At 48.8% G+C, this 26,671-nt stretch overlaps 1 protein-coding gene across 3 annotated transcripts in view; it reads left to right on the top strand.

Annotated features, from left to right (window-relative positions):
- Positions 1-4,771: 4,771 nt before the first annotated feature.
- The window catches only part of ZNF277 (zinc finger protein 277), a 415,867-nt gene continuing 393,967 nt past the window's right edge, over positions 4,772-26,671 (top strand). For all 3 annotated transcript variants that reach the window (XM_069627913.1, XM_069627912.1, XM_069627914.1), the window contains exon 1: positions 4,772-4,887. In XM_069627913.1, the coding sequence (XP_069484014.1) occupies positions 4,793-4,887 (95 nt within the window). In that variant the 5' untranslated portion in view covers positions 4,772-4,792. The remainder of the gene's footprint in view (positions 4,888-26,671) is intronic.

Below are 26,671 nucleotides of genomic sequence, written 5' to 3'. Positions count from 1 at the left end.
CTTGAAATGGCTGGTGGCAGTGGTTTGAAACAAACTACCATGATTTTTTCAGACCGCGAACACCGGTAGCTAAAAATAGAATCAGCCATGTTTTTCAATATGGCGCCCAAGACCTATCTGTAAAAACAGACACTGGTCATCTTTTTTCGCCATTTCTTTAAGGAAAGGTCCTTCTAGTGTTTGTCTCTGCGCGCCAAACCAGGTTTGGTCCCTTTGTTCGTTGGCCTTTGGCAGGCTTCAGTGCTGAAGCCCTCCTCTAGCGCTTGAGTATCTGGGATGAACAGGATGTGAGGGAGGTGCCTCCTGAAACTCCCTGAGCTTAGTCTCCTAGGAGACCTGAATGCACTCTGGCGTGACTGGCCAGCTGGATACCCGGCAAGGACAGCCATCCTGCTGGTTGAGTGAAAGCCAGGCTGGAATGAATGGCCGAAAACTGTTTAAAAACAGGCCTCTGGGACTTGAAGAGCAGAGTTGACCACTGGAACAAGAGAACCGAAGACGAGCTGAAGGAAGACGACTGCTGCAACTCCTGGTCCACCGGTGAAGCCCTGCTGCAGGTCCGAATTGCCTGAAACTCCTCCGACAGAGAAGCCCTTCAAGGACGACTTCTTCCTTTGAGTTTGGTGGGAACAACCAACTCGCAAGTCACATAGACACCGTCTCTATACTGGTCGAATTTTCTCCAGAGTGCTGTTGAAAAAAGGATAGCCAGTGAGAAGGATACCAGTTTGTGGTCTTTAATGCACTCACACCTTAAACCAACGTTTTTCTTCTTGGCCTCTTGCCTGGGCAGTGCAGGAACCTCCCAAAGTCCTCCTTCTTGTCCCCACAACTGAAGCTCAGGAACAGCAAGATCTGCAGGAACTGCCAGGAACAACTGCCTCAGCTCCAGCTCTTCTTCATTTAAAAAGGTACTGTGAAACTTTCCCAACTTTGAAGACTTGTCCTTCCCTAAACCGACATAACTTTTCGTCTGACCAACTACTTCTAAAAACCGTGGTAAAGACTTAACCGTTTACTACCAGAACTGTGCTATCATAGCCAAGACTCTGAACCAATGACTTTGGCCCCGGCCTATTGAATTGAATTGTTGGTTGTAGTGAACTGAAACTATTTGCCCTACCTCTGTATGTATTGGTGCTTTGATTCTTTTAACATTTTCTTTTTGCCCCTTTTTAAAGTAAGTGGAGTGCCATTTTGATCCCACTTCAGGGGAGCTGATCTTGTTCAGAAACTGGTTGGTTGTGTATTGTAGTATATTAGATTGTGATATTGAGCTGCTCTTACTAGTGGAATGTTTTTCAACTGACTGTGTAAATAAATGGATATTCTTTTACCAAGAAACCTTGAGTAAGTGTTTGTTTGAACCACTGTGATTGATAATCCTTTGGGTAACCCCTTGTAATGCTCACTTTACTCTTGAGATAAGTCTGGCTGCTCAGCCACTGCTACTACATTACTGTGTAGTACAGGCTTATACCAAAGGTGAAATTGTACTTACACTTGTAGTCTTAATTGTGTGTAGTGTTCCCAAGGGGTACTGCATGTGATTCTGCCTAACAAGGCGGTGATCCCAACTCTGGAAAAGATGTTCGCCACACAAGGAATGCCGAAATACATCAAGAGTGGCAATGGGCCGCCATTCCAAGGGAAAGAACTAACAAAGTACATGGACGATTTACACATCCGCGATCACCACATTACCCCAAGGTGGCAACACGCAAATGGTGACGCCGAACGGTTTATGAGGACCATAAACAAGGTGTTATGCATAGCAAAAGCCCAGAACAGTCGTGGAGGGTGGACCTGTATCGTTTTTTGCAAACCTGCCGGGTGACCCCACATCACTCCACAGACATGCCCCCGGCAGATCTAATGTATGGACCAACCTGCTAAGATAGGAGGTAAGCATGCACCAACATGCGTTTACACCCTCTGTCCCCACAGGCCATCCCCACCCTCTCTGGTTCCCCCGTGTTGTTACCTTGTCACCCCCCCCCTTCCCGCACACAGGAGTCTGTCCTGATACATTCGGGTTTCACCATCATCGTCTTGTGGCCAATGCTGGATTTTACTTTTATGGACTTCATTGATTCACGGTGCGTCACCCTTTCGAAACTCTCATGCTGGAATTCCTTTGCATCTTGTACTCATGTTGGCCCTGAATCATGCTGTTCCCATCTTCATCTTGTATCCTGACTTGCAACATTATGTGTTACTACTGACTTCTGCAATTGTATTTGCTCTCCCCTCTTGCTTCTCCACTCTTTTTGACTGCTTACTCTCTGTTCTCTCCACCCCTCGCCCTTTCCTATCTCCTCCCCTCCTCCCCTTACTTTCTTCTATGCACTTGCTCTATCAGAATTGTCCCTGGACCTAGTATAATAGCAACCTCGTCTGTCGCTCCCCCATCTCTTTAGTGTTCCCCTCCCCCTCCCTTCAGCACTATCTCAAACGTTGTCAGGCCTAGTACGGTAGTCGCCTCTCTGTTTCCATTTCCTTCCCACTCTAATTCTTCAATACCCCACCACCCCAGCAGATCAGTGAAGAAACTAGACAAGGAGTGCACTCACTCTACACAGGTGGCAGAACATGCGCATGAGCACCCAGTGATGTGCAAGGAAATCAAGGCACAAGGTGGGGAACCAGGTATTTGTGCTGAGGAATGCAACAAAGGCCAAGCTATCAAGCCGCTATGACCTTGCACCATGGAGGGTGATCAGGAGAGAAGGGACAATGATAACGGCCAGCAGAAGACAGGAGACCATTACGAGGAATGCATTGTGGTTCAAGCGTGTCCCATAAGAGATGTGGACGGAAGATCAGAACCAGCCACATATAGGGAGTGAAAGATGCACTAACCTCCCTTTCCCGATACCAGGGGAGTACAGGGGGGAACAGTATGGGGTCCTGAGACCATTGACCAAGCAGAGGAGGAAGAGTAGACACCCCCCAGCCCGGAGGGCGAGCGTGACGAGGATGACGACACAGAGGCGGTACCACATCAACGTTACCGTGGATACAACCTGAGGGTGGCCCTGCGGGTCCCTGGTGAGCTGAGAGACTATGTGTGCTAATATGAACTCGAGTTTATCAGAGGTGTAAAGTAATTTGTATAATCGGAGAGTGTTTATGTATTTTTGTCATTATGGAAAAAGAGGGATGTTGTGTACACGTCACTGCGTACGTGGGATGGGACGCACGTTAAATAAAGAGCTCCCTCACACCACTGGGAGCTCCAGCTGAGATCTAACAGGTGTCACCCGCATTCATATTTGTCGGAATGTAGGCATGTATGCGCATTGGAAGAAGTTAAATCATCCTACCCGCCCATATAATTCAATGAGCTCTCACCCGCCCAAAACAAAATCATTTGCTTTCACTCGCCCTGCAGACCTATAAGGTTATGAAGTATGAGATGTTCTGCTGGATACTGTAAGTTGCATAGCTCTCAACTCACACGCTTTTGGCGGGTGTCACCCCCCTTGTAAACAACTGACTCACATACATGCCAACCCTCCCAATTTAGGCGGGAGACTCCCGATTTTTAGGTGAAAAATATTGCTATTTTTCACGGTCTCCCGCCTAAAATAACTTTAGACCCAATGCATTCCTATGGGGAAATATGCGTCTCCCGATTTCCCTGTGGAAATCTCTCTCCCAGGTGCATCTGAATGTTGGCATGTATGGACTCACCCGCCAAGCCTCCTGCATGCCCATTTGTTTCAATGGGTTCTCACCCGCCACAACCAAAATTTGGTGTTTTCACCGCCTTTGCGACACAAATGGTTGAGAGCTATGAAGTTGTGGGGCACCTCAAGAATAGGTGGTTCCATTGGGAAGAATTGGGAAACACCTTACTAAGACCCAGGGGTGTTGCTAGGTCTGGAAAAGACCCGGGGCTATGCTAATGTCAGAACTGTCGGGACTGGGGGGCTATCTACCCTTTTGGCATAGCTCTCAACTCACACACTTTTGGCGGGTGTCACCCGCCTTGTAAAGGGCTAACTCACCGGCCAAGCCTCCTGCACGCCCATTCATTTCAATGGGCGTCTCACCCGCCAAAAACAAAATCGGGTGATTTCACCCGCCTTTGCAACAGAAATGGTTGAGAGCTATGCTTTTGGCTGTAGCTCCCGAGATTCTATCCAGCAGTAAAACCAAAAGACTAGGGGCTATAGCCCCCCACCCCCCAACGCATCTGCTAAGACCAGTCAGAAGCATAATACAAGCCTCCGGTATGACATTCCATGAGCCTAAAATATTACTTAGCCACGCCTCAAAAAAATCCTTCCATCTGCACTATAAGTGACTTATTGTAATAAGTCTCTTCCAAGATGTCTGAAATGCTCAGTGTTGAGCTAGGGAATCTTACACATGTATGTCCGCCTTCTGTTTCAATGCGGCACGCTAAGAGTGGTGAGGCGGGGTTTTAGAACTTTTTTCTCAATTGAAATACACAGTATAGCTACGAGGTAGCTTTTTGGTGTTTCTGCAAATGGGCAACCGTTATAACGTTCGTAAAATGATGACACTTTACTGCATACATAAGACTAGAAAAGATTATTCAAACAACCGGAAGATATTTTCAGAAATCCCGTTTGGCAACCCGTCGCAATGAAACCGTTTTCCCGGGAACCTAAACACTTTATTTTTCCTGCAAACGCTATCTGCGTGCATTCCGAAGTAGAATTGTTAATAATAATTGTGTTGTTTAGCCTATCGGCGTCTTTGTGTAGGCTTTGCTTCTTTTCGGCTTTTTTCGTGGGCGAGTGCGCTTCTCATTTTTTCAATGTACACTTACCCCCTGTCCCAATGGTGGAATTGGAGCCTTAGTCGCCAGCATGGCCTCCTCGGGGCGCGACATGCATGCAGCAGCCGACGAAGGTAATGTGGTTAATGTTAGATACCGTAGCCCAGCGTTATTCCCCATGGGCAGAGAGAAGGCTCGCCGAATTCAATGGCAAGTCTGACCCGATTAGACGTTGCCCCTTTTCCTGTTAACTAGAAAAGCCACGAGTCGTCCCAAAAGCTGCATCCTGTGGTTTAAGTGAGCCGGATCTTTGCGGTTTCCAAACCGGGCAAACGTGTTCCCAGGCGGGTCCTGGGTCAAGCCCCTTTTTGTATTTTCGCCATGCCAAGCTTGAGAAAATCACCTGGTTCTAGTTTGTCATTAGAATTCCTGGATTTGTAGTCTTACATTTAAAATGTATAAGACAAAACTACAAGTTAGAATTCCACGAAAAATTGAACTGAATGGCCTTACCACACATGGAACTGGGACACTCACATAGCATTAAGAAAATGCATGTCGACGTTCTAATGTTATACTGCAGACTACCACAGTAATTTAAAAAAAATGCTTTGAAACCCATTCCAGAGATCTTACCAGTTCTTTTTTTTCCTTGCTGGCTGTCTCAGCGCACAGTGTTTTGTGAAGTTAGTATGCTTTTGTAGTGCACAAATCAATAAATACTAAATCACCAATGTCGAAGTTTCAAAGCACCAAATTCCTGTATGTGGTGTGGTCTTCCCCTGCCTAGGTTAATAGGCTCTAGCAGCATAGGGATAACCGTAGTGATGTGGTCAGAGACAAGGTGGAAGGCATAGAAAAAGAGATGCACAGTTCAGAAAAGTGCAGTCTAGAGCAGCTTCTTCAGCAAGTTATGATACGTTAGTTTATTTATATAGCGCCTATAAACAGTGTGTTTCAAAGCGCTTCAAGGCAAGGGAGGGAACAAGGGAAAATACAATTATATTCTTACAGGCCATGAACAGTAAGAATGTAAAATGAACTATCATATTCGGCCTGACGACATTTCAGTGCAATAGCTAAGACATAGATAAGGAAGAGAGGGGGAGCGTGATAAGGGAATGGAAACAGACAGGCGACTACCGTACTAGGCCTGACAACATTTCTGGTAGAGCCGGAGAAAAACAAAAGGTGAGGGAGAGGGGTGCAGAAAGGGATGGGAAGAACAAAACAAGCGACTTATCGTACTAGGCTTGATGACATTTCAGACAGTGCTGGAGGGGGCGGGGGGAACAAGTAAGGGGAGTGGGAGGAAGCAGACGAGGTTGCTATCATACTAGGTCCAGGGAAAATTCTGTTAGAGTAAGTGCATAGAAGATAGTAAGGGGAGGATATCAGGAAAGGGAGAGGAGGAGAGAACAGAGAGTAAGTAGTCGAAAAGAGTGGAGAAGCAAGAGGGGAGAGCAAATACAATTGCAGAAGTCAGTAGTAACACATTGGGCCTCATTACGAGTTTGGATGTAGCCATGCCCTTAACAAGGGCATGGCTACCTCCAAACTCAGGTCTGGGTCCCGCAAAAGGGGACTTACTGGGCCATTCCGACCTTGGAGGGCCCGGTAAATCCCTTTCGCAGGACCTGGACCCGGTACATCCCCATTCCCATTTGAGCCCCCACAGGGCTCAATGGGGAGGATGCTAACAATGGGCCCGTTAATGATGGGCCTGTTGTTAGCATCCTGGACTGCTAGCGGGTCCCACTCTGCACGTCTGATCTGGCCAGGCGTGCAGAGCGGGACCTGCTGCAGACCTCGTAATGTGGTGCCCTGGAATGAACAGTGCTGGTCCCTTACCGGCACCGTTCATTCCGCGGCCGCCACACTCCTAATGAGGCCCATAGTGTTGCAAGCCAGGATACAAGATGAAGATGGGAACAGCATGATTCAGGGCCACCATGAGTACAAGATGCAAAGGAAGTCCAGCATGAGAGTTGAGAAAGGGTGACACACCGTAAATCAATGAAGTCCATAAAAGTTAAATCCAGCATTTACCACAAGACAGAGCAGCCAAGCCCTTCCTTTCCCCCAATAATTGCGCCACCCTCGCTAGAGCACTAGTTTTGTCTAAATTAGACTACTGTAATGCTCTATATATAGGCAGCAACAACTACATCACCTCCAAAATTCAGACCCTTCAAAACAATGCACTAAGAGATGCCCTTAGTCTTCCTAAAAATGCCCATATATCAAACCTCAGGAGATCTGTCAACTGAAGTACTCCACAGAACGGCATCTCTGACACACAAATGCCTTAACAACGCAGCACCCCAATACCTAGTAGACAGATTTACCAGACAAACAGCCGCACGCCCCCTAAGAAAAGCCAACTCCAACCTCTTGCTGGTACCCAGATTTAGGCTCACAAAATCTGGTGGGAGCAGCTTCCCTGTCAAAGCGGCTCAACCCTGGAACTTCCTTCCCCCTGCCCTGAGGGAAGAACTCCCCTACTTACAATTCAGATCCAACCTCACTCATTGGTTAAAGGAACATGACGTCTAATTACACCGTACCAGCCTCTCAGGGATCCACTGTATATATGCTTTGCCCTCTTCAGGCACTCCTCCCACCAATTGTATATACCTTGTCTTTGCTTGCCTTTTTCCACGTGTGCGCCTGTATACAGCATTGTAACCATGGCTGTACTGTATATATTTTGCTGATCCTGTAACTCGAGCTGAACAACCCTCTTCATGCCTTCGCGCCCGAATACCCCTGGGTAGGGAAAAAGAGTGGCAACCAGGAAGGCACCAGGTGGGCGGGGCTTCCTAAGTAGGGAAAAAGAGTGGCAACCAGGAAGGCACCAGGTGGGCGGGTTTAGGCCAGATCTAGACCCACTTGCACCTGCTCCCCATCTGCAAAGGAAAAGAGACTGGAGGGCTCCTTAAGTAGGGGAAAAGAGCGGCAACCAGGAAGGCACCAGGTGGGTGGGGCTTGCTAAGTGGGGAAAAAAGAGCAGCGCCTGCTCCCCATCTGCAAAGGAAACGAGGCTGGATGGCTCCTTAAGTAGGGGAAAAGAGAGGCAACCAGGAAGGCACCAGGTGGGCGGGGCTTAGGCCAGGTGACCTGGTGTTATAGACTGCGTCACGAGGACGTTGCGTACCTGTTCGTCCGGCTGAAGACCTTGAAGATGATGCCAGGCTGTCAGGAGTCCTGCGGAGATGTAGTTGATGACTCGGGAAGCCAGCCCAGCTCCCGCCCGAGTGGAACGGGTTGGACGTGAGCCAGCTCCCAACGCCACGGGTGCGCTCTCCCCTGATAGCATGGCGTCAGGACAGTGCAAGCACTGACAGGGGGAGCCTTTCCAGATGACGAAACTGAGGCCCAAGGAGGACTGGATTCGGAAGGTGGAAGTCCCAAGGATCAGGTCACAGTGGAAGTTTGTAGGAGGCTGGATCCGGCAGAGGAAGGTAGAGGTTGCCTCACAAGGAAGGCACCAAGGCAGAGGGAGGCAGAGTGGGCAGGCAGACAAGGTACAAGGGGCAAGAGCCAACTAAAAGGAACAGAAGGGAACCACCCAACTAGAAGGAAGCAATAGGGAGCCCCAACCACAGGACAAGGAGAGGACAGGACAACAGAACCACGGGAAGTACCAGCAGGGTACCAGGAGCAAGAAAGAACGGGAATCCGGTAACGGGTAAGGAAGGCACAAGGAACCGGCGAGGAACACGATCCAATTCAAACCGCGTTGAGACGATGAATGGCCGGGCTCCTTAAGTAGGGCTACCAACACCTGGGAGGCTTGGAACGCAAGCCGTGCTGTCTCCCAGGCGTTGGTTAGCCTGGAGAGAGGCGTGGACCGCAAGGCTGTCCAAACCGAGTGCCCCGTGCAGTGCGCATGCGCGGAGAACGCGAATCGGCCGCCCGCGCAATCGCAGACCAGCATGCCCAGGGAACCCGGAAGCGCCCGAGGACCAGGACAACCCTGGAGCCACCAAGCGAAAGCGCGGGTACATCCTCCAGGATGGGGCGCGCCGCTTCAGGTAAGTGGACCCCAATGCGGGCGGCGTGACACCTAGACCCACTTGCACCTGCACCCCATTAGTTGGAGTAACAGTAGAGGTGTGGTATCCGACATATTCTTGGGTAGAGCTGAGCCAAAGATGTCCTGAAGCACAAAACACCAGGTGAACCAGCAAAACAAACTCATCCCCTGACAAAATCAAGAAAGGGGTGATCCTCAATTGCGCCAACCAGCTTTGTACGGTGTTCGTAGTGATATTCAGGTGAGTCAAAATTCAATAGACATGCTGACACAGAGTACTGTTTTCAATTTATATCACTCGATTTTATCACTACGAACACCGTACTAAGCTGGTTGGCGCAATTGAGCATCACCCCTTTCTTGAATTAGTTAACTATTTGTCTGTGTGGCAGCCACGCATTACGGGACCAACCTCTGCTTGCCAACCAGTATAACTTAAACTTTTTGCGGAATCGCCAAAGGCTAGCTTTGTCAGGCTGCAAACCTTATTTTCTGATCGTACCCTGACAAATTGGCCTGCCGTCTACTCCAAAGACAATACCGTCTTTCCATCTACTCCAAGAAACAAGTTCATGTCCAAGCTCGCATCTCTGGAGCCAAAAATAACATGGCTGAACTCTTTAAAATCTGCAAGGAACTCATCAATCCTACTGCAGTCCCCTCTCCGCCTCCCTCAGAGGCCTTATGCTGTGCACTGGCTTCCCACTTTTCCTCCAGAACTCTTGACATCCTATCCTCTCTGTCATCTGCTCCCCCCACTCTCTCCTTCTCTAACTTCTTATGACCCCTCTCTCCCCACCCATACTCTCCTCCCTCTACCCTATTACACCAGATGAGATCTCTAGAGTTGTCCGCTGTATGAAAGTCTCCTCTAAACACATGCTTCCCTGCTCCTTCAGAACCATCAAGGACAACATCAACACTCTCGCCCCTGCCTTGGCTGACCTCTGCAACCACTCCTTTGCCACAGCCTCTTTCCCTCAACCCCTGAAGTGCTCTCTTGTGCACCCACTCCTAAAAAAGCCGCCTGCTGACCCCTTCTTGCCCAGTTAACTATCGACCTATCTCTATCACCCCTTTCTTGGGCAAACACAGATAGAAGCTGGCCATCCCCAACTGACCCTGCACACCTAAATGGTTGGCTGTCTCTTTGTGACCTCCAGTCTGGTTTCAGGGCAGCCAAAGGCACTGAAACTGCGCTTCTGAATGCCCGCAAAGACTTACTCTCTAATCTGGACTCTTAACACTCCTTTTGTTCTGATCCTCCTCTCTTTCCTCTGCTTTTGACACCGTCAACCACTCCATCCTCATAAAGGGTCTCTGTGATACCCTAGACATCACAGACAGGGCACTGGCGTGGCTTACCTCTTTCCTCTCTAACAGATCCTCCCGAGTGTAAATGGGTCCTTTTCTCTCCTCCACCCCACTCTCTACCTGTGGCATCCCTCAGGGATCTATCCCATCGCCATGGCTCTTCAACATCTACCTGGCCCACCTGATCTCCACCTTCTCCCCTCATTTCCAGTTTTAAGCAGACGACCCACAGCTCTTTCCGGCTGCCTTCTCCTACCTCCTCCTCCTCCTCCTCCTCCTCTTCCTCCCTTATACCTGACTACTATTCAGGCATGGTGCTCTGCCAATGATCTCTGCCTCAATACCAGCAAGACAGAGACACTTCTCATTGGGATGCCTACTCTGTTCCCCTGTCACTCTGGGCAAACTTCTTGGGTACCCTCCCTTCACCCACTTGTGATGCAAAAAACCTTGGGATCATCTTTGACTCCTCTCACTCTTTCTCTCCACACATCACGGATCTTGCCAAGAAGGGAATAGTTTCTTACCTGTAACTACATTTCTCCAGCATTGGTATCTTTCATGGATTCACATGCTTAGAACATTCCCCGTCGTCAGGCTGGGAATCCCCGGTACATTATATAGACCCTTTCCCGTAGGAAATTTTTTTGACGCTTATGCGTCCTATCCACCTCGTTTTGTATCATGCGTGCCCATACCGTCAGAACGTCATGATATAAATACAGGCCCCGCCCCCGCGCTCCCTCAGATTTCGGCCCCCAAAGTAGTGGGGGAACCGGTTTGCATGTTCAGGGGAGGCAGGTGGGCGCATGTGAATCCATGAAAGATACCAATGCTGGAGAAATGGAGTTACAGGTAAGAAACTATTCCCTTCTCCAGCATTGGATCTTTCATGGATTCACATGCTTAGAATAGATTACATAGCAGTACCACCCCCAAGAGGAGGCGTGCATGCAAACCCATATACTTTCTTCGCAAAGCCCGTTCCCTATGATCATGTATACATTAGTAATCGTTAACATAGGAAAACGAACCACATACAGTCATAAATTCCACAGGATTCAACCCCTCAGCCGGGGCTTACCTTATTGGAATAGGTGTCGGAGCACCGCCTGTCCCATCCGGGTATCTTCGGCATGTTGCTGCGACAGGCAGTAATGGCGGGTAAAGGTGTGTGTAGCCGCCCAGGTAGCCGCCATGCAGATGTCCCCCAGAGGGACTCCGGCCCACAGTGCCGTCGACGATGCCGCTGCTCTAGTTGAATGAGCTCTTGGCCGTCGTAGAAGAGGTTTCCCTGCCCTGGAATGGCAGTACGAAATGGTAGATGACACCCATCTTGACAGTCCTTGCTTTGAAATGGCTTTTCCTCTAGCACCCAACCCATAGGCCACGAACAGCTGTCTCGTTTCTCTGAACGGTTGCGTACGATGAAGATAAAACTTAAGAGCCCTTTTTACATCCAATGTGTGTAACGTGCGCTCCGCTCCCGAGCATGGCTCCGGAAAAAACGTAGGCAACACAATAGAGGAGTGTTTATGGAACACCGAAGGAGCTTTTGGTATGAACTGTGGGTTAGTGGCTAGGACTACCTTGTTCTTGAAAAATCGTAAGTATGGTGGATCTACCATTAGAGCCTGAACTTCTGAAATACGTCGGGCTGAAGTGATGGCCACCAGGAAGGCCAATTTCCACGACAAAAACTTTAGAGACGATGATGACATTGGCTCAAAAGGAGGCTTCATAAGAGACGTTAAGACCAGATTGAGGCTCCACTCCGGCGGAAATTTCTTCTCTGGAGGGAAACTCCGAAAGAGGCCTTTAAGGAAGTGCTTAATCAGGCGGTCGCTGAGCAATGGTGCCGAATGCCGTCGACGAGTAAACCTGGAAATGGCGGCCAGGTGTACTTTTATTGACGATACCGATAGGCCCTTTTGAGCTAAGAACAGCAAGTATGGAAGGAGCTGTTCCGGCTTAATCGATTGCGGGGCCAAACCTGGTTGATCCTCACACCACTGACAGAAACTTCTCCATTTGTACGCGTATGAGGCGTTTGTGGAAGGTGCTCTTGCCGCTTGCAGGATACGCCGACAGTCCTCCGGAATCGTTAGCCGACCGAATTCGGCGAAGTCAGGAGCCAGGCCGTCAACTTAAGGCTGTCCGGGTCGTGATGCCAAACGACACCCTCCTGTCGAGACAGAAGGTCGGGGGTCTTCTGAAATCTCATCGGTTCCGCCGCCGCTAAGTGTAGCAGGTCTGAAAACCACACCTGTCTGGCCCAGTACGGGGCCACCAGAATTACCCGACATGGGTACCTGAGGATCCATGGCAACGTCCTCCGGACAAGGGGAAATGGAGGGAATGCGTACAGGAATTTGTTCGTCCATGGGAAGGAGAACGCATCCCCCAGTGAGCCCTGCTGAGGCCATCTGCTTGCGTACTGATGGCATTTCCTGTTGTTCTTCGTCGCGAACAAGTCTATGGAAGGATGTCCCCATTTCTTGAATACTTGTTGTAGTTGTTGGTCGTTCAGCACCCATTCGTGAACTTCGTTCATTTCTCTGCTGAGGGCATCGGCTTCCACATTTCTCACGCCTGGCAGGTGGAACGCTAAGATTTGCATGTTGTGTTGCAGGGCCCAATGCCAGATTTTCTGTGCCTCCGTCGATAGGGACCTGGAACGTGTCCCTCCTTGTTTCCTCAAGTAGAACATCGTAGTGGTGTTGTCCGTCATGACACGCACCACCGAGTCCCTCAGTTGAGGAAGAAAAGATTTCAGAGCCCATCGCACTGCTCTCAGTTCTAGCAGGTTGATATGCAGGGAGGACTCCTGCAACGACCACTGGCCTTGTACCTGTAACGTATCCAGATGAGCTCCCCATCCGTCACCACCGTCTTTTGGAACTCCGGTTCCAGTAGAGGCATTCCTTTCGTTAGATGAGTAGACACTCTCCACCAGCAGAGTGCTTGTACTAGTTGTTCGTCGACGACCAGTCTGTCGGACCAGCGACCTCGGCTCTGCGCACAACGGTCCGCTAGAAATTCCTGGCAAGGCCTCATAAACAGACGGCAGTTGTTTATCAACGGAATGCAGGACGACATGGTCCCTAGCAGGGACATGTATTTGCGCACTGAAACCTTGGTACCGCCTCTCCATTCCGACGCCTTGCTTTGAAGTTTCTGAATTCTTTCGCTGGATGGTCTCACCAGGCTTGTGTGTGTATGAAACTCCGCTCCTAGAAATACCAAGGTCCTCGAAGGCTCTACGGAGGACTTGTTGAAGTTTATTGCGAAGCCCAGTTCCTGTAAGAGGGACATTGTGGCCCTTAGACTGTCCCGTGTTTGTTCCCTGGACGAACCTCTGGCCAGCCAGTCGTCTAGATATGGATAGACATGGTGACCATCCTTCCTTAAATGGGCCGCTATAGGGGCCAAGCACTTGGTGAACGTCCTGGGGAAGGACTTGAGCCCGAACGGGAGGACCTTGAACTGAAAATGCTTTCTCCCGACGACGAACCTTAAATATCTCCTGTGTCGTGGGCGTATTGGGATGTGAAAATAAGCGTCTTGAAGGTCTAGTGACGATAGATAATCCATGGGTTGCACCGACCTGATAACCTCTTGGAGCTTTAGCATTTTGAATTTTAGGCTCTTTAGCCATTTGTTGAGTACCCTCAGGTCGAGAATGGGCCTCCATTTGCCGTTTGGCTTCTTGACAACGAAGAACCGGGAATAAACTCCTTGTCCTTCCTGTGCCACAGGAACTCTCTCTACCGCCCCTTTTCGCAACATAAGCGCCGCCTCTTGTCGTAAGATTCGGAGGTGGGGCTGTGTCGAGAATACAGGCGGAAGACGTGGAGGCTTGTCTTTGAATTGTAGCGCATGACCCATGCGAATCGTGTCTAGAACCCATCGATCTGTGGTGATGCATTTCCATTGGTCGAAGTGATGAGAGACTCGTCCCCCCAGGACGTTCCGAAGGCCGTCATTGGTTGCTGGTTTGCTTGTTCTTCGTCGACGATGGACCCGAGCCTCGCCGCCTGGAGGCTTGATAGTCTCTGCTTCTACGTGCCGACTGGGACGCTTGTCTGAACCCTTGCGAAGAGTACGAGGGCCTGTTAAATCCACGGTCCCTCGAGGCTCCAAAGCGGGAGTTTCCAGAAGCACCCCTAAAGGGGCGAAAAGAGCAAAAGTTTCTACCCGTTTGGAGGGCGCCGAGGGACCTAGCAGTATCCGTGTCTTCTTTCATCCCCTTCAACGCTTCATCAACCTTTTCGCCAAACAGGTGTTCCCCTTCACATGGCATGTCAAGGACTTTGTACTGGACTTCAGGACGGAAAGTAGTACATTTGAGCCACGCTTGTCGACGAAGTACTACTCCATGGTTGATTTGTTTGAAGCCAGACTCTGCTAGGTCAACTGCAATATTAATTGCGTGGTTCGAGGCCTCTTCGCCATCCCGCACCAGTAACATAGCTGCTTTCCGGTGTTCGTCTGGCAGATGTTCTAGGATAGGGGCTAGTTTGTGCCACATTTCTCTATCATATCGTGACACGATCGCTAAGGAATTGGCTGCTCTTACTGTCGTCGCACCGACCGAGAGCACCTTTTTTCCAAAGGCGTCTTGCCTCCTAGCCTCGCTTTCTGGTGGCGTTGAACATTTTTGCTGTACCCTGGCCTTCCTAGCCGCTGCCGCCGACACCACCGAGTCAGACAGAGGCTGTGATGTTAAACATTTTGGAGTGGACTCCGGAGCTTTAAACTTTTTCTCAATCCGTCCCTTTATAGCTGGCTCCGAGAACGGATGGCGCATCGTCTTGAGACCTTCTTGCCACACGTGGTCCAGAATTGGGATGGCAAATACCGATTTCCTCCTTTGACCCATATGGTCAAAAAGGAAACAGTCTTTCTTCTGCTCCTCAGGAATCAAGCCGAACTCGGAACAAGCTTTTCCCATCATTGCATGGAAGGATCCCACATCATCCGGGGGAGATGGCTGTGTCTGGCTCCTCGTAGACTCTACCTCTACATCCGAACTCCATGTTGGGTCCCTCGACGGTGACAGGGAGATGTCTGACCCAGAGTCACCCAGTATAGAATCGGACTCCGACAACTCACCCTCCTCCTGCGTTCGAGGACGATCTTTTACCGCCTGGGGAGCTGATGGGTTTTTAGTCGTCGAGCGAGCCGTACAAGTTTGCTCGTCGACGGAAGGTACAGAAAAAAGTGACGATGACGTCCCAGGTTGAGGGATCTGTGTATCCAGCCGTTGCAGGAGCTTCTGAAGAGTATTAAGCACATCCAGAGACAGAACTGTCTGGGGGGTCAGTAACGTTGATGATATAGGTACCATACCCCCACTCGCACTCGTCGTCGCCGACGTGGAAGGCCGTAAGCCTAAATCCGATGGCTGCAGAACCGTGTCACCTTCACCTTCCGCCGAGCAGGCCGTGTCTGGCTGCAGTAAGACTTCAGGGGGGATCGGGTCATAGACCTCTGGCAGCCAAGCCATAGACTGAGTCTCCGTCGACGAAGGAATCCCAACCGCTGCTGCCTGGACGGTAATAGGCATCGTCAATGACACCGATGTCGACGAGCAAGTCGTCGTCGTCGAGCCCTTAGACTTCGTCGCCGATTTCGATGCCGATTTCCCGGCTGAACCATCTCGACTCATGGAAGACCTGGGACGGTCCCCTGAGGAGGATTTTGACAGCGCTTGCCTCTCCGTCTTAGATGATGAAGAGGAGGAGGGCTTTTTATGTGATGAGGAAGACCCAGCATGCTTCCCCTTATGCTTGTCCTCAGCGCGGATTTCCGCTGGCCGTACCTTTTTCGATGGAGGTTCCGACTTGCTCCTGGAGGCCGTGGAGCCAACTTCCGAAGCCGGGTACGCACCCGCTCCGTCATTAAGCCAGTCGACCAGCCTTCTTTTACGGTCCTTAAGGGTTTTTTGGGAGAAACCCTGGCATATCTCACATGTATCCGCCGTGTGGTGCGGGTGGAGACAGTAGATACAATCCATGTGGCCATCTCCTTCATAAACTTTTTTGAGGCCACATGTCGCACAAGGGCGAAATAACGCTTTTCCAGACATAATTCTCCAGAATTTGAACGTCGCCGAAGCGAAACAGAAAAAACAACCTAGTTTCCACTAGTAGTAATAACGAGGATCCCACTACTTTGAAAGACGGTTGAAATCTGAGGGAGCGCGGGGGCGGGGCCTGTATTTATATCATGACGTCCTGACGGTACGGGCACGCATGATACAAAACGAGGTGGATAGGACGCATAAGCGTCGAAAAATTTTTCCTACGGGAAAGGGTCTATATAATGTACCGGGGATTCCCAGCCTGACGACGGGGAATGTTCTAAGCATGTGAATCCATGAAAGATCCAATGCTGGAGAAGTCACATTTTCAGCTTCATGTCCTCAGGGGCATTCTACCTTTCCTCACCTTCCACCAGAGGCTTAATGTCTCCAGAGCCCTGGTTCTCCCTAGGCTTGACTACTGCAATAGCCTCTTCCCTCCAATCGCCCCTCCATGCAATTCAGAATAGGACTTAAACTTGGCCTCAACCTCAGGGACTGCATCTCTCCAGCCCTAAAATCTCTCCACTGGCGCTTGGTAACTGCAAGGATCAAAATAAAAAATCCTCTGCATCATCCACAATTCTGGCTGGGACCTGGTAACTCTCTACATCCATCCATCTCTCTCTCCCGAAATACCTCCCTGCCAAAATTCTTCGATCTTCTGGCTCAAACTCTCTGCAGGTCAAACGTTTCTCCAAGCAGAGAGCGGGAGGCAGATCCCTTTACTCGGCTGGCACCTCCCTCTGGAACAGCCTCCCTCCACCCCTCAGACTTGAGCCAGATCTTCTTAAGTTCTAGAAACTTCTCAAGACCTTCCTTTTCTCCTCTTCCTTCCCTCTCACCCCTCCCTGGCTAAACTCTCCACCTGCTGCTGCGACTGGGGCCTGGTCCCTTCAAAGTCATACAGGTACCAGACCACCCCCACCAGTCCCTCCCAGCATCCTTTGCCAACACTTGACCTCGGGCTCCCTTTTCCAGACTACCCCAACTTAGTCCTCCCTTGTCACTAATGTCGGTTATATCTTCTTCTTTGGATGAAATAGCAGATTCTCCCCCTTCCCCCAACTCCTCACCTTCCACTTTCTTCTTGATCTTCCCTTCCTGACGTCTTGGAGGCTTCTCGTTTTTTCTTGTGAAGATAAGGACGCCCTCGATAGGATGCCACCGTGCCACTAAGATAGGGGCAACAGGGGTTATCCTACCGAGAGCGCCTCACAGGGGGAAAAAGCCAGAAGGCACAAAAACCCCTAGAAGTAGTATTTCAGGTGGATGATCGAAGAAGGCAAGTGCGCTGATGGAAGAACAATCCGGTAAGCAGGCACGGGTCTGGTAGGCAGAGGTTCCAAATAGGTTCAAGGGATAGGCACAGGCAGTCCGGTAAGCAGGCACGGGTCTGGTAGGCAGAGGTTCCAATTAGGTAAAAGGGATAGGTACAGGCCGTCCGGTAAGCAGGCACGGGTCTGGTAGGCAGAGGTTCCAATTAGGTACAAGGGATAGGCACAGGCAGTCCGGTAAGCAGGCACGGGTCTGGTAGGCAGAGGTTCCAAATAGGTACAAGGGATAGAGAAAGGAGGCGGAAGAAAACCGGGAAGGGAGGAAAAGGGGAGGAAAAGGAACGAAGCAAGCAAAGGCACAGGGGAAAAGGCAAAAGTAAGGAAAATCAAGGACAAGGCACTGCGCAAGGCAGGGTAACAAAAGGGTGGAACACTGCTGTGTGGGAACAGCGAAAAGCAGAAAAGCAGGATATCACCAGTAACGGGAGCGGCAACAACACAGGAGGGAACCCGGAAACGTTGCAACGCGTATGCGACCCGGAAGTGCAGTGCTTTATACCTCCGGGTCACACTCACCTGCAACGACTAGAGCGGTGCGGGGAAAAGACGAGGAGTGAAATGCTACGGCAGACGGAAACGCCAGCGATTCCACACACGCCATACCCGCCGCGGCATGACATCCCTGTCCACTGCACTGTTCCTCCCCTCACCCCTCTTTCCCCTGGCACTTGCTGCCTTGGCCCAAACAGCACTTGCCCGACTCCACCCTTGTGGATACCCCACTCTGCACTTCTCCCTCTACCCCCCACACCACCTTGCACTTATCACATTTACATGCACTTGCATGGTAGGATTGTCACAAGGCCAATATAACTGTTTCTTTGTTGTATTCTTATGATGTCCCATGCCCCCCACATCTTGTCTTGTGGCGCCTGGAAACTCTTGTGTATAGGCGCCATACAAATGTCCAATAAATAAATAAATAACATAAAAAATGCATATCTAAAAAAAAAGCCCATAAGTCATGAAATCTCTGCCTCTACAACAAAAAACATACTGCCTCCTTGCCCCCATAACAGGACATCATGATATTGGAAGACACAGCATAGTGAAATTAAAGGATTTGCCCAGGAAAACACATTTTCTGTAACATGGTATTCGATCCCATTCTGCACTTTAGACACTTGACCACATATCTTCTCATTTCTAGCTGATGTAAACATGTATTAATGTACAGTTTTAAGGAGTTGAAATAATGCTCCGTTACAAAATGATGACTTAGAAGTACATCAATTAACAGATTAACCAATCTGACAAATATATAAGACCTTATGTTATGTGAAAAGAGTCATTAAAGCTGTATCCTGAATGAAACTCTGCACGTACCACAATAAAAAGTAATGGCCTAACCAAGCCTGTGTTTTGCTACTGTACTTTCAAGACTTGGGTACACAACAAAAAAACTGTGTTAAAAGGTCCGCTACTTTGAACAATTTTTTCACACAGTCTTGGAGCTTGTTATAGCGCACAGTTCATAGCTGGCTTAATCCCCACAGGAGCTATCCTCTGACTGTAAGCAGGCACAAGTCGGAGTAACAAGCAGCATGTTCTGGAAAGGGGCTTTTCATTACACAAACTAAATGGCTGTGTACCAGATGAACACCTTAATGTGTAGGAAATTCTCTACCTTGCCCAATACCAGTCACTTCCCATCACCTCATTCACAAACTGGGTAGTACATGGATCCCTCGTGGCTCGTACCAACTGCCTGGGTGAGAGTAAAAGAAAATGTTCGGACGGACAGACTCCTTATACAGTAAAGGGAAATACCCCAGCAAACCCTCTTGCCCTCTTGTACATCATCTAGTTCACATTTCTGTTAGGAGAGGAACATGCTGCAAAAGTGATAGAGCAATAGGCAAGTTGAGGAATAATTCAGCCTGTGGTTTGCACGTTATACACAATCCTTATGTGTATTCTCTTTGTAGCAAACACTCGTTTAATACACTATATATAAATGCATCTTTTGTGTTGGACACATTTAAAGGAATCCCTTCTAAGTGAGCCCTGTTCTGGCATCCAAAGTAGAGTGATTTGTCCAGGACTGTATAGATTGTTGAAGTGTGGCTTGCAGGATTTCTGGTCGCATGGTTTACAATTTTGAATGTTTCAGACTACACATGCTCCTCATTGCATCTTGCATCTTTAGTTTTGCGCTAACATGCAGTTCGTAGCAAGAGTGAACCGGTTAGTCTGTAAGTGGATTACTGCGTGCGTTAATTTTAACTGTCACTGGGTGGCATTGTCTCATTAATTTACTTTGTGAATGTAACAGAGGGCGAGGTGGTGCTTGGCTCTGCTACAGTTGGGCTCTTCTTTCACAAAGGCACTAGAGCCGAGCTAGAGCCAGGCATTTGGATCTAACCAGGCTCAATCCGCCTCCCCAACCTCTATGTAACAGTGTAGCAAGCAGGAGGCTCGTGGTAAGCAGAAGAAAGGGAAGGAGCAAAAAGTAATATGTCCACAGGAAGCCCAGCTTTCTGTAGAGAATACAGATCATCAAGGAGCTGCTTAGCAGTCTGGTAGGGAATAGCACATAGGTACAGGGGTAACCTCGTCCCATGCAGGACAAAGTAAAGGCCAAAAACAGCTACTGTTTAAGTAATGCAGACTCCAGAATATTTTTTTTTTCTTGATCCCTTTTATTCCATACCTGTCTCTTCACATTTCATATCGCACTCGGCAAACACCCCTTGAACAAATCCAGGCGAGGCCAGGATTTGATCAAGATTACAGGAGCGTCCTCGGTGTGGATGGAAACATTGATGACTTTTGTGAAGAGTGGCGAAAACTTGATTACAGGGCTTTATAATTTTTGTGTTACAGATGTAAGAAATTGTAGAAGGGAGGAAAAGTGGAGAGTACTGCAAGGTCTAGGCCCAGTGTGTCTGCCATGCAATCTTTGAAGTAGAAGGATGCCATTTTGCCCAGGAGACTATAAGATCTTTAAATCGGTCTAGCTGTATGTGTCTCGGAAGCTGTGTCTTCTAGTCAAAGCAGGAATACATGTATGTCTTTTGCTTTTGAATTTTGCTTTTTTGTTGCATTGATGACGCATTTGGCAGGTGGCAAAATTATAAGGATGCTTAAAATTCTGCCATTATCTAAAGAGGTGTTGATTTTCATTTGTGAGTGGTGCCACTCAATTGAGTGTGGGGTTTTTCCCTAGATTATCTACTGTTAATCCTCTTTCGGTATAGACCTGCTCTTACTGTCACCATTTTACTAAGTGTAGTATATCTTAGGTCTGAGATCGCAACCTCTTAGAATAATATGCAACTCTTTTATGGACTGTGCTGCCCACACCTTCAGGAGAAGAGAAAAATGGCCTGAGTCACCCAGAAACCTCTGGAGTACAGCCCAACACTTCCCAGTCTGGGAAGGTGGGTGGTGATGTAAAGACGCTGACGGAAAAGCGTACAACTAACCAGTTCACATTTTAGACATCATCCCAAGTCGTTGTGAGTCTCTAAGAAATAATTTCAGTTCATACATACATACGCGCCTCCAGGCCATGAGCATTTCTGAGGAATCGACCATCAGAAAATAGAAGAACTTAATCATTCGTCTTTTTTCATCTATTCAAGACCATATCACCTGCCCCCACAGCACCTCAGCTGGATGAAAAGTCCCCTGGAGCAGAGAGGAATTGGTCAGCATCAGCAGCATTGTTAGTGAGCAGTGTGCGACCTAGGAATACGGTCATGATGAAGTGAGCAGAAGGACGTTGGCAAACCCAGGACGTTATGCAGAGCTGGTGCTATTCAGCAGGTTTCACACATACACAGCCACAGATTAGTAGGGAGGACGGGAGGAGAACTGGAGCCCAAGGTGTTGGGAAGCACAGGTGAAAGTGAGCAGCAGAAAAGTAACCAGGTGCTGGGAATGAGCGGAGCCACTGCGAGGAGAGCAGCTTTGTGTCTGGATGAATTTATGCCCACAGTAGAACAGACAAGGAGAATGTGATGCCCAGAACTGTAATGTTAGCAAGGGTTTGTGAAAAGACGGCAGAAGCATGAGAAAGAAGTCAGGAACCGTTCGAAACCCTCCTTGCTCCACACAACATACACATCCACCAATACGCAGATGACATGCAGCTCTAACAAAAGATATCCTATATTGAATGCATCTGCAGGCTCAAGGCCTGCCTCACATTGATCCAGTCCTGGATGTCCAGTGCCTACCTGAAGCACACTCAAAGAACTAATTCCTACTGCTGACCAACAACACAGAACACTCTGATATCCTCACCTGGCTCTCTGCTAAGAAACATGAGGGCTTCACACCCCAGCTGGCCACCTGCGCCAAGCCCCTTGGGTTTGACATGAACAGATACCTCTCCTACAAACGGCACATAGCAAGAAAGACACTAACAGCTTACTTACCAACATTCTCTCCTGTGGAAAATCAAGCCCTTTTTTCCAGAAAGAATCTTGAGATCTGCTTTCCAAGCCTTGGTCGTCTCCCACTTGGATGGTTGCAATGACCTTTTGGAAAGCCTTCCGGTGATTACCCTGGAACCCCTGAGATGTGTCCTGCATGCTGCAGCATGACTCATCAAAGGAATCTGCAAATGTGACCACATCACCCGAACCCTCATCAAACTGCTTTAGCTCCCGCTGCAAGCATGTATCCTCTTCAAATCCTGCTATATCATCTATCAAGGCTACCTCCCTGAAGCCCTGAAGTCCCCAAGCTATCTCAGTGAGAAACCCAGCATTTCCAGAGTCCTACGATCCACCAGAGTAAGAACACGTGCAGACTTGTTCTCCGCTGGTGCAGGAAGGAAATAACCAGAAAACAGGCCTTTTTTGTCTATGTCCCAACACTCTCACACCCATGCTTCTACATTTAACAAAATGGAGCTCCAGACCTTCCTCTTCATGGAATGGCTCCTCCCTAACACCTTTGTCCACACACCCTTCACTTTCCAGCCAAACTGATCCTGGCTGCTCTGCTCCCACTGTTTCCTCCTTTGATTGCTTGTGTAGCTAGCTCCCATGCTACCAAATTGCTGGCCCTTCTCCTCCCACATTGTTAGCTCCCTCGTATCTCTGCTTCACACACAGTGCCCTTCCCTCTACGATCTGAAAAGCGCTCTGTTGTGTCCCGAAGCTAGGTATGTGCTCAACAAATACCCTAATAATAAGAATAATAAGCAGGCCTTTTCATCACGTGGCCGTCCAAGATCTGAATTCAATCCAATGCATTTTGACTGGCAACAGCGTCTGGACTAGCATTTCAATGTTAGAGACTGATAATTGAAAGATGGAGAACTTTGTAACTAATGATGCAACAAGAATTGTATTAAAGTTTAAGCTTTTTATTTAAAGTGTCAGGATGGTTGGTGTTTCTTATAGTGTTCTGAGATACTGCATGTTCTTATTTCCTGAGTTAGTACCCAAGGGGCCTTTTCATTTCTTCACCTCCTCCTTCTTCTCACCTTTACTGCCACACAGACCAGAGTATTTACCCTTCTAACCCCTGCTACCTTTGGGCACTTCCTCCTTCTCTCTGTTTGCGGCCTCTGTTCTTCTCTTAGGCTCCACCCCCTCACCCCCATGGTCAGAGCTTTTGTCTTCACCTTCCCTGTCTTACCCTCATCAAAGTCTGCTGCCTTTGCTTCTTCTGCCCCTTTCTTAACTAGGACTGTTTCCAGGTCTCTCTTCACCTGCCTTTTGGTCTCCGTTTCTATCTCCTTCCTTTTCTGTATTTCTGGCTTGAGCGTTCGTCTCCGCCTTTATCCAGGTTTTACAATCAGCCTATCCTATACAATCAGTCTCACTTCCCGAGAAGTTACACATTCAGAACTCCACTCCAGGTCTTACAATCAGCCCAGCAGTCTTCCTCTGCTCTCTGGGTCTTACAATCTGGTTTTCCTCTCAAGGGTTTAAAGCCAGCCCAGTCGCCTTCCACACTGCTCCAGCATTCTTTATCCTCTTTAAAACCACACCTTCTTTGTATCCCCCAAAAAACCTCCATTCCACTCGTCATGGGAGCTGGCCCTTATTTAGTGACGGACTGAGTAGCTTGCCCTTGATTGGTCGTTCTGAGTTTATGGGGGGAGTCTTTAAATGGGGAAGCCATCATCTTGGATCCCACTTCATTCTGTGTTTGTTGCTTGCTGGGAAGGAGCTGCTGGTTTGTTCCTGTTTCTCAGTCTGAGAGTTTTTCAGAAGTTCGTTTTGTTGACCTCTTGTGTAAAAAAAGTTCAGATTATGTATTATTTAGCATTACTTCTGTGGGGTGGGAGTTTGGAAAAAAAGTTTCTCCTTTATTGTAATGCTGTTATCGTTTCATTTGCTTTTAACGGAGGCTGCAGGCGATTCTGTCTCCCTTGTGCTGGTAGTTGTAAGGAAGAGAGGAGTTTTCTCCTCTCCTGTTTTCCTGGTTGTGTGGGAAGGAAATGAGGCCCTGTCTGTGTCTACATTAACAGTATGGTGAGTCCTGAGCTTCCTGCTGCCACTTTGGCTATCAAATGAGCGAAGGGTGTGTATTTCCCAAGACTGGCCCCTTTGGGGCATGTAAAACAAATGCCAGTGTCCCCCTTATATTCCTCATCTCAAATCTATAAGTGTGTTGGGTTTGGGAAAGAGGCATTATGGCAGATGTAGTCCCTTTCTTGGTGGTTTGTGAAAATGATTTGGGCCGATTGGCCAAGAGACTTATTTTCCAGCCTTTTTCTTAGCCCAAGTGACCCAACTGCGTCCCCCTCCTGGGTCCAAAATTCCCTTCCCTGGATCCAGTACAGGTTTTGTTCAAGAGGGGAATTCTGAGACATGTTTTTTTTCTCAACGGATCAGTGCTCTCCAATTTTAGCAGATCTATGTATTTTTTTATGGAATAAGTTACTTATCTATAAAACCTGTTCTCCAGTATTGTTATCTTTCACAGAGTCACATGCTATAGGAATATTCCCCGTTGTCAGGCTGGGAATCCTCTGTAATATAGAGCAGTCTATTTTTTAAAATGAAATTTCAGTCACTTTAGTTCTCTAGTATAGTCCTTTTGGGTCATATTGCCCACAACCAATAGAACGGGCTCTCTTATCTCCACTCCGGGAGGCCATCTTCAGATTTGGCATAGCGCACATAAAGTGGCAATATGAGCCAAGATGGAGTCAGCTGGGTAGACGGAAGGGTCTCATGTGAGTCTATGGAAGATACTAAGACTGAAGAACAGGAGCTGCAGGTAAGTAACATATTCCTTCTCCAGCACTGGATGTTTCATGGATTCCCATGGTGTATAAATAGATTACAAAGAAGTACCAGCAAACCATAATGGGCGCAGGCAAGCTCCTTGTAGAAACACTTACCCCAGAAGACCCTAACCTTTACACAATAAGTGAGAACCCCAGCTGTGGAATCCCTGTCGACATAGTAAAACCGCATAAAGATCTCCAGGTTGCAGCCCTGCAGATGTCTAGCAAGGGATCCCCAGGGAGGAAAGCTGTCGTGGCGGCAGTGGACTTTGTAGAATGAGCCATGGGCCTGCCGGGGAGCAGGCTGCCAGCCTGTTGAGGACAGAAGGAGATGCAGGAGGAAATACACCTGGCGATTGGATGATTTGGAAACTGTGTTTCCCATTACAGAGGGACTAAAAGTCATAGAGAGCTGAGAGATCTTTTGGAACAACTTTGTGCATGAGACGTAATATTTCAGAGCACGCACAATACCTAGAGAAGGCAAAGACCGTTCTGCAGGTGAAATAGGCGAGCTGAAGAAGACAGGTAGCACCACTGGCTCATTAAGGTGAAACCCTAAAGGAACTTTAGGCACAAAAGATGGGTTACAGCTAAGCACGTCGTCAGGCCGAGTACGATAGTTAATTTCACATCCTTACTGTTCATGGCCTGTAAGAATGTCATTGTATTTTCCCTCCCTTGCCTTGAAGCACTTTGAATCACATTGTGTATAGGTGCTATATAAATAAACTATCATATCACCTTGGACTTGTGGAGCACTAGGTAGGTGGCTTTGCAGGAAAAAGCCTGAATGTTGCCTACACGTCTAGCTGACATGATGGCAACCAGTAGAGCAGTCTTCCAGAACAGGAACTCGAGCAAAGGCTTATGCATAGGCTCGAAGGGAGGTCTCATGAGTCTGGAGAGGACAACATTCAGCTCCTAGGTCGGGGGTGGCCACTAGATCGGTGGGACCACAGAGAAGGTGTGGAAGAGAAGCGAGTACAGTGTGAGGTAGCTGCGGTAGGCTCGACTTAGCCAAAGATAGCAGATATGGTAAGACGTCATTAGGCTGAACTCTAAAGGGCCAAGGCTCCGTACTGTACACCACTGGGAAAAACATGCCCATTTACTCCTGTAAAAGGCAAGCATGGAAAGTGTGTGCTCTAGCTAGATTGTCCTTGGAGTCTTGTGGCAGTGGTATTTTGCCAAATTCTAGGAGTGTGGCAGCTAGGCCTTTGGATTCAGGGAGGCCGGGTTGTGGTGTAACACTGTGCCGTCGCTCCTGGAGGAGCAGCAAGGAGGTCAGAGTACCAGAACTGTCTCGGCCTGGCAGGAACCATTAAGATCAGTCTGCACTGATGTTGGCTAAAGACATTTAACACCCATTCCACCAAGGGGTTCTGGGGAAAAGCATATAGGAACTCCCCCCCCCCCCCCCCCCCGATGGCAATGTGAAGTCATCTCCCAGGCTCTACAGACTGCTGGCAAAGGCCAGGCACCTCTTGTCCGTGTGGGTGTAGAAAGAGGTTGTTTTCTGGGATGCACCATCAATGGAAAATCCAGCAGAGTTCAGACTTCTGGAGTTCCCATTCGTGAGCGGAGTTCCCTGCAGTGGGAATCCACCACCATATTCTGAGCACTCGGTAGGTGGAAAGGAATGAGGAACATGTTCTGCTCCAGTGCCACAGCATCTGTGATTCTGTAGACAGAGAGAGAGAGAGCAGATGTCCCTGTGCTTGCAGATTTAAAACATTGTAGTGGTGGTGTCCGTGAAGACCTGGACCATTTGACCACTGTACTGCACAAGGAAGAATTTGAGAGCCCAAAACACGGCAGGCAGCTCAAAGATTTATATGAAGAGACGCCTGGCATGTAGATCCCCCTGCATGCGTGCCCGAGCCCTTCAGAAAGGCACCTGTTGTGACAGTGACTTGATTTGGTGTCAGTGAAAACGAGT

The sequence above is a fragment of the Ambystoma mexicanum genome, chromosome 12 (genome assembly GCF_040938575.1).
Source record: "Ambystoma mexicanum isolate Mex_15411 chromosome 12, UKY_AmexF1_1, whole genome shotgun sequence".
Taxonomy (NCBI): Eukaryota; Metazoa; Chordata; class Amphibia; order Caudata; family Ambystomatidae; genus Ambystoma; species Ambystoma mexicanum.
Note: the sequence above shows the minus strand (reverse complement) of the source record. Positions and strands in the feature narration are given on the sequence as shown.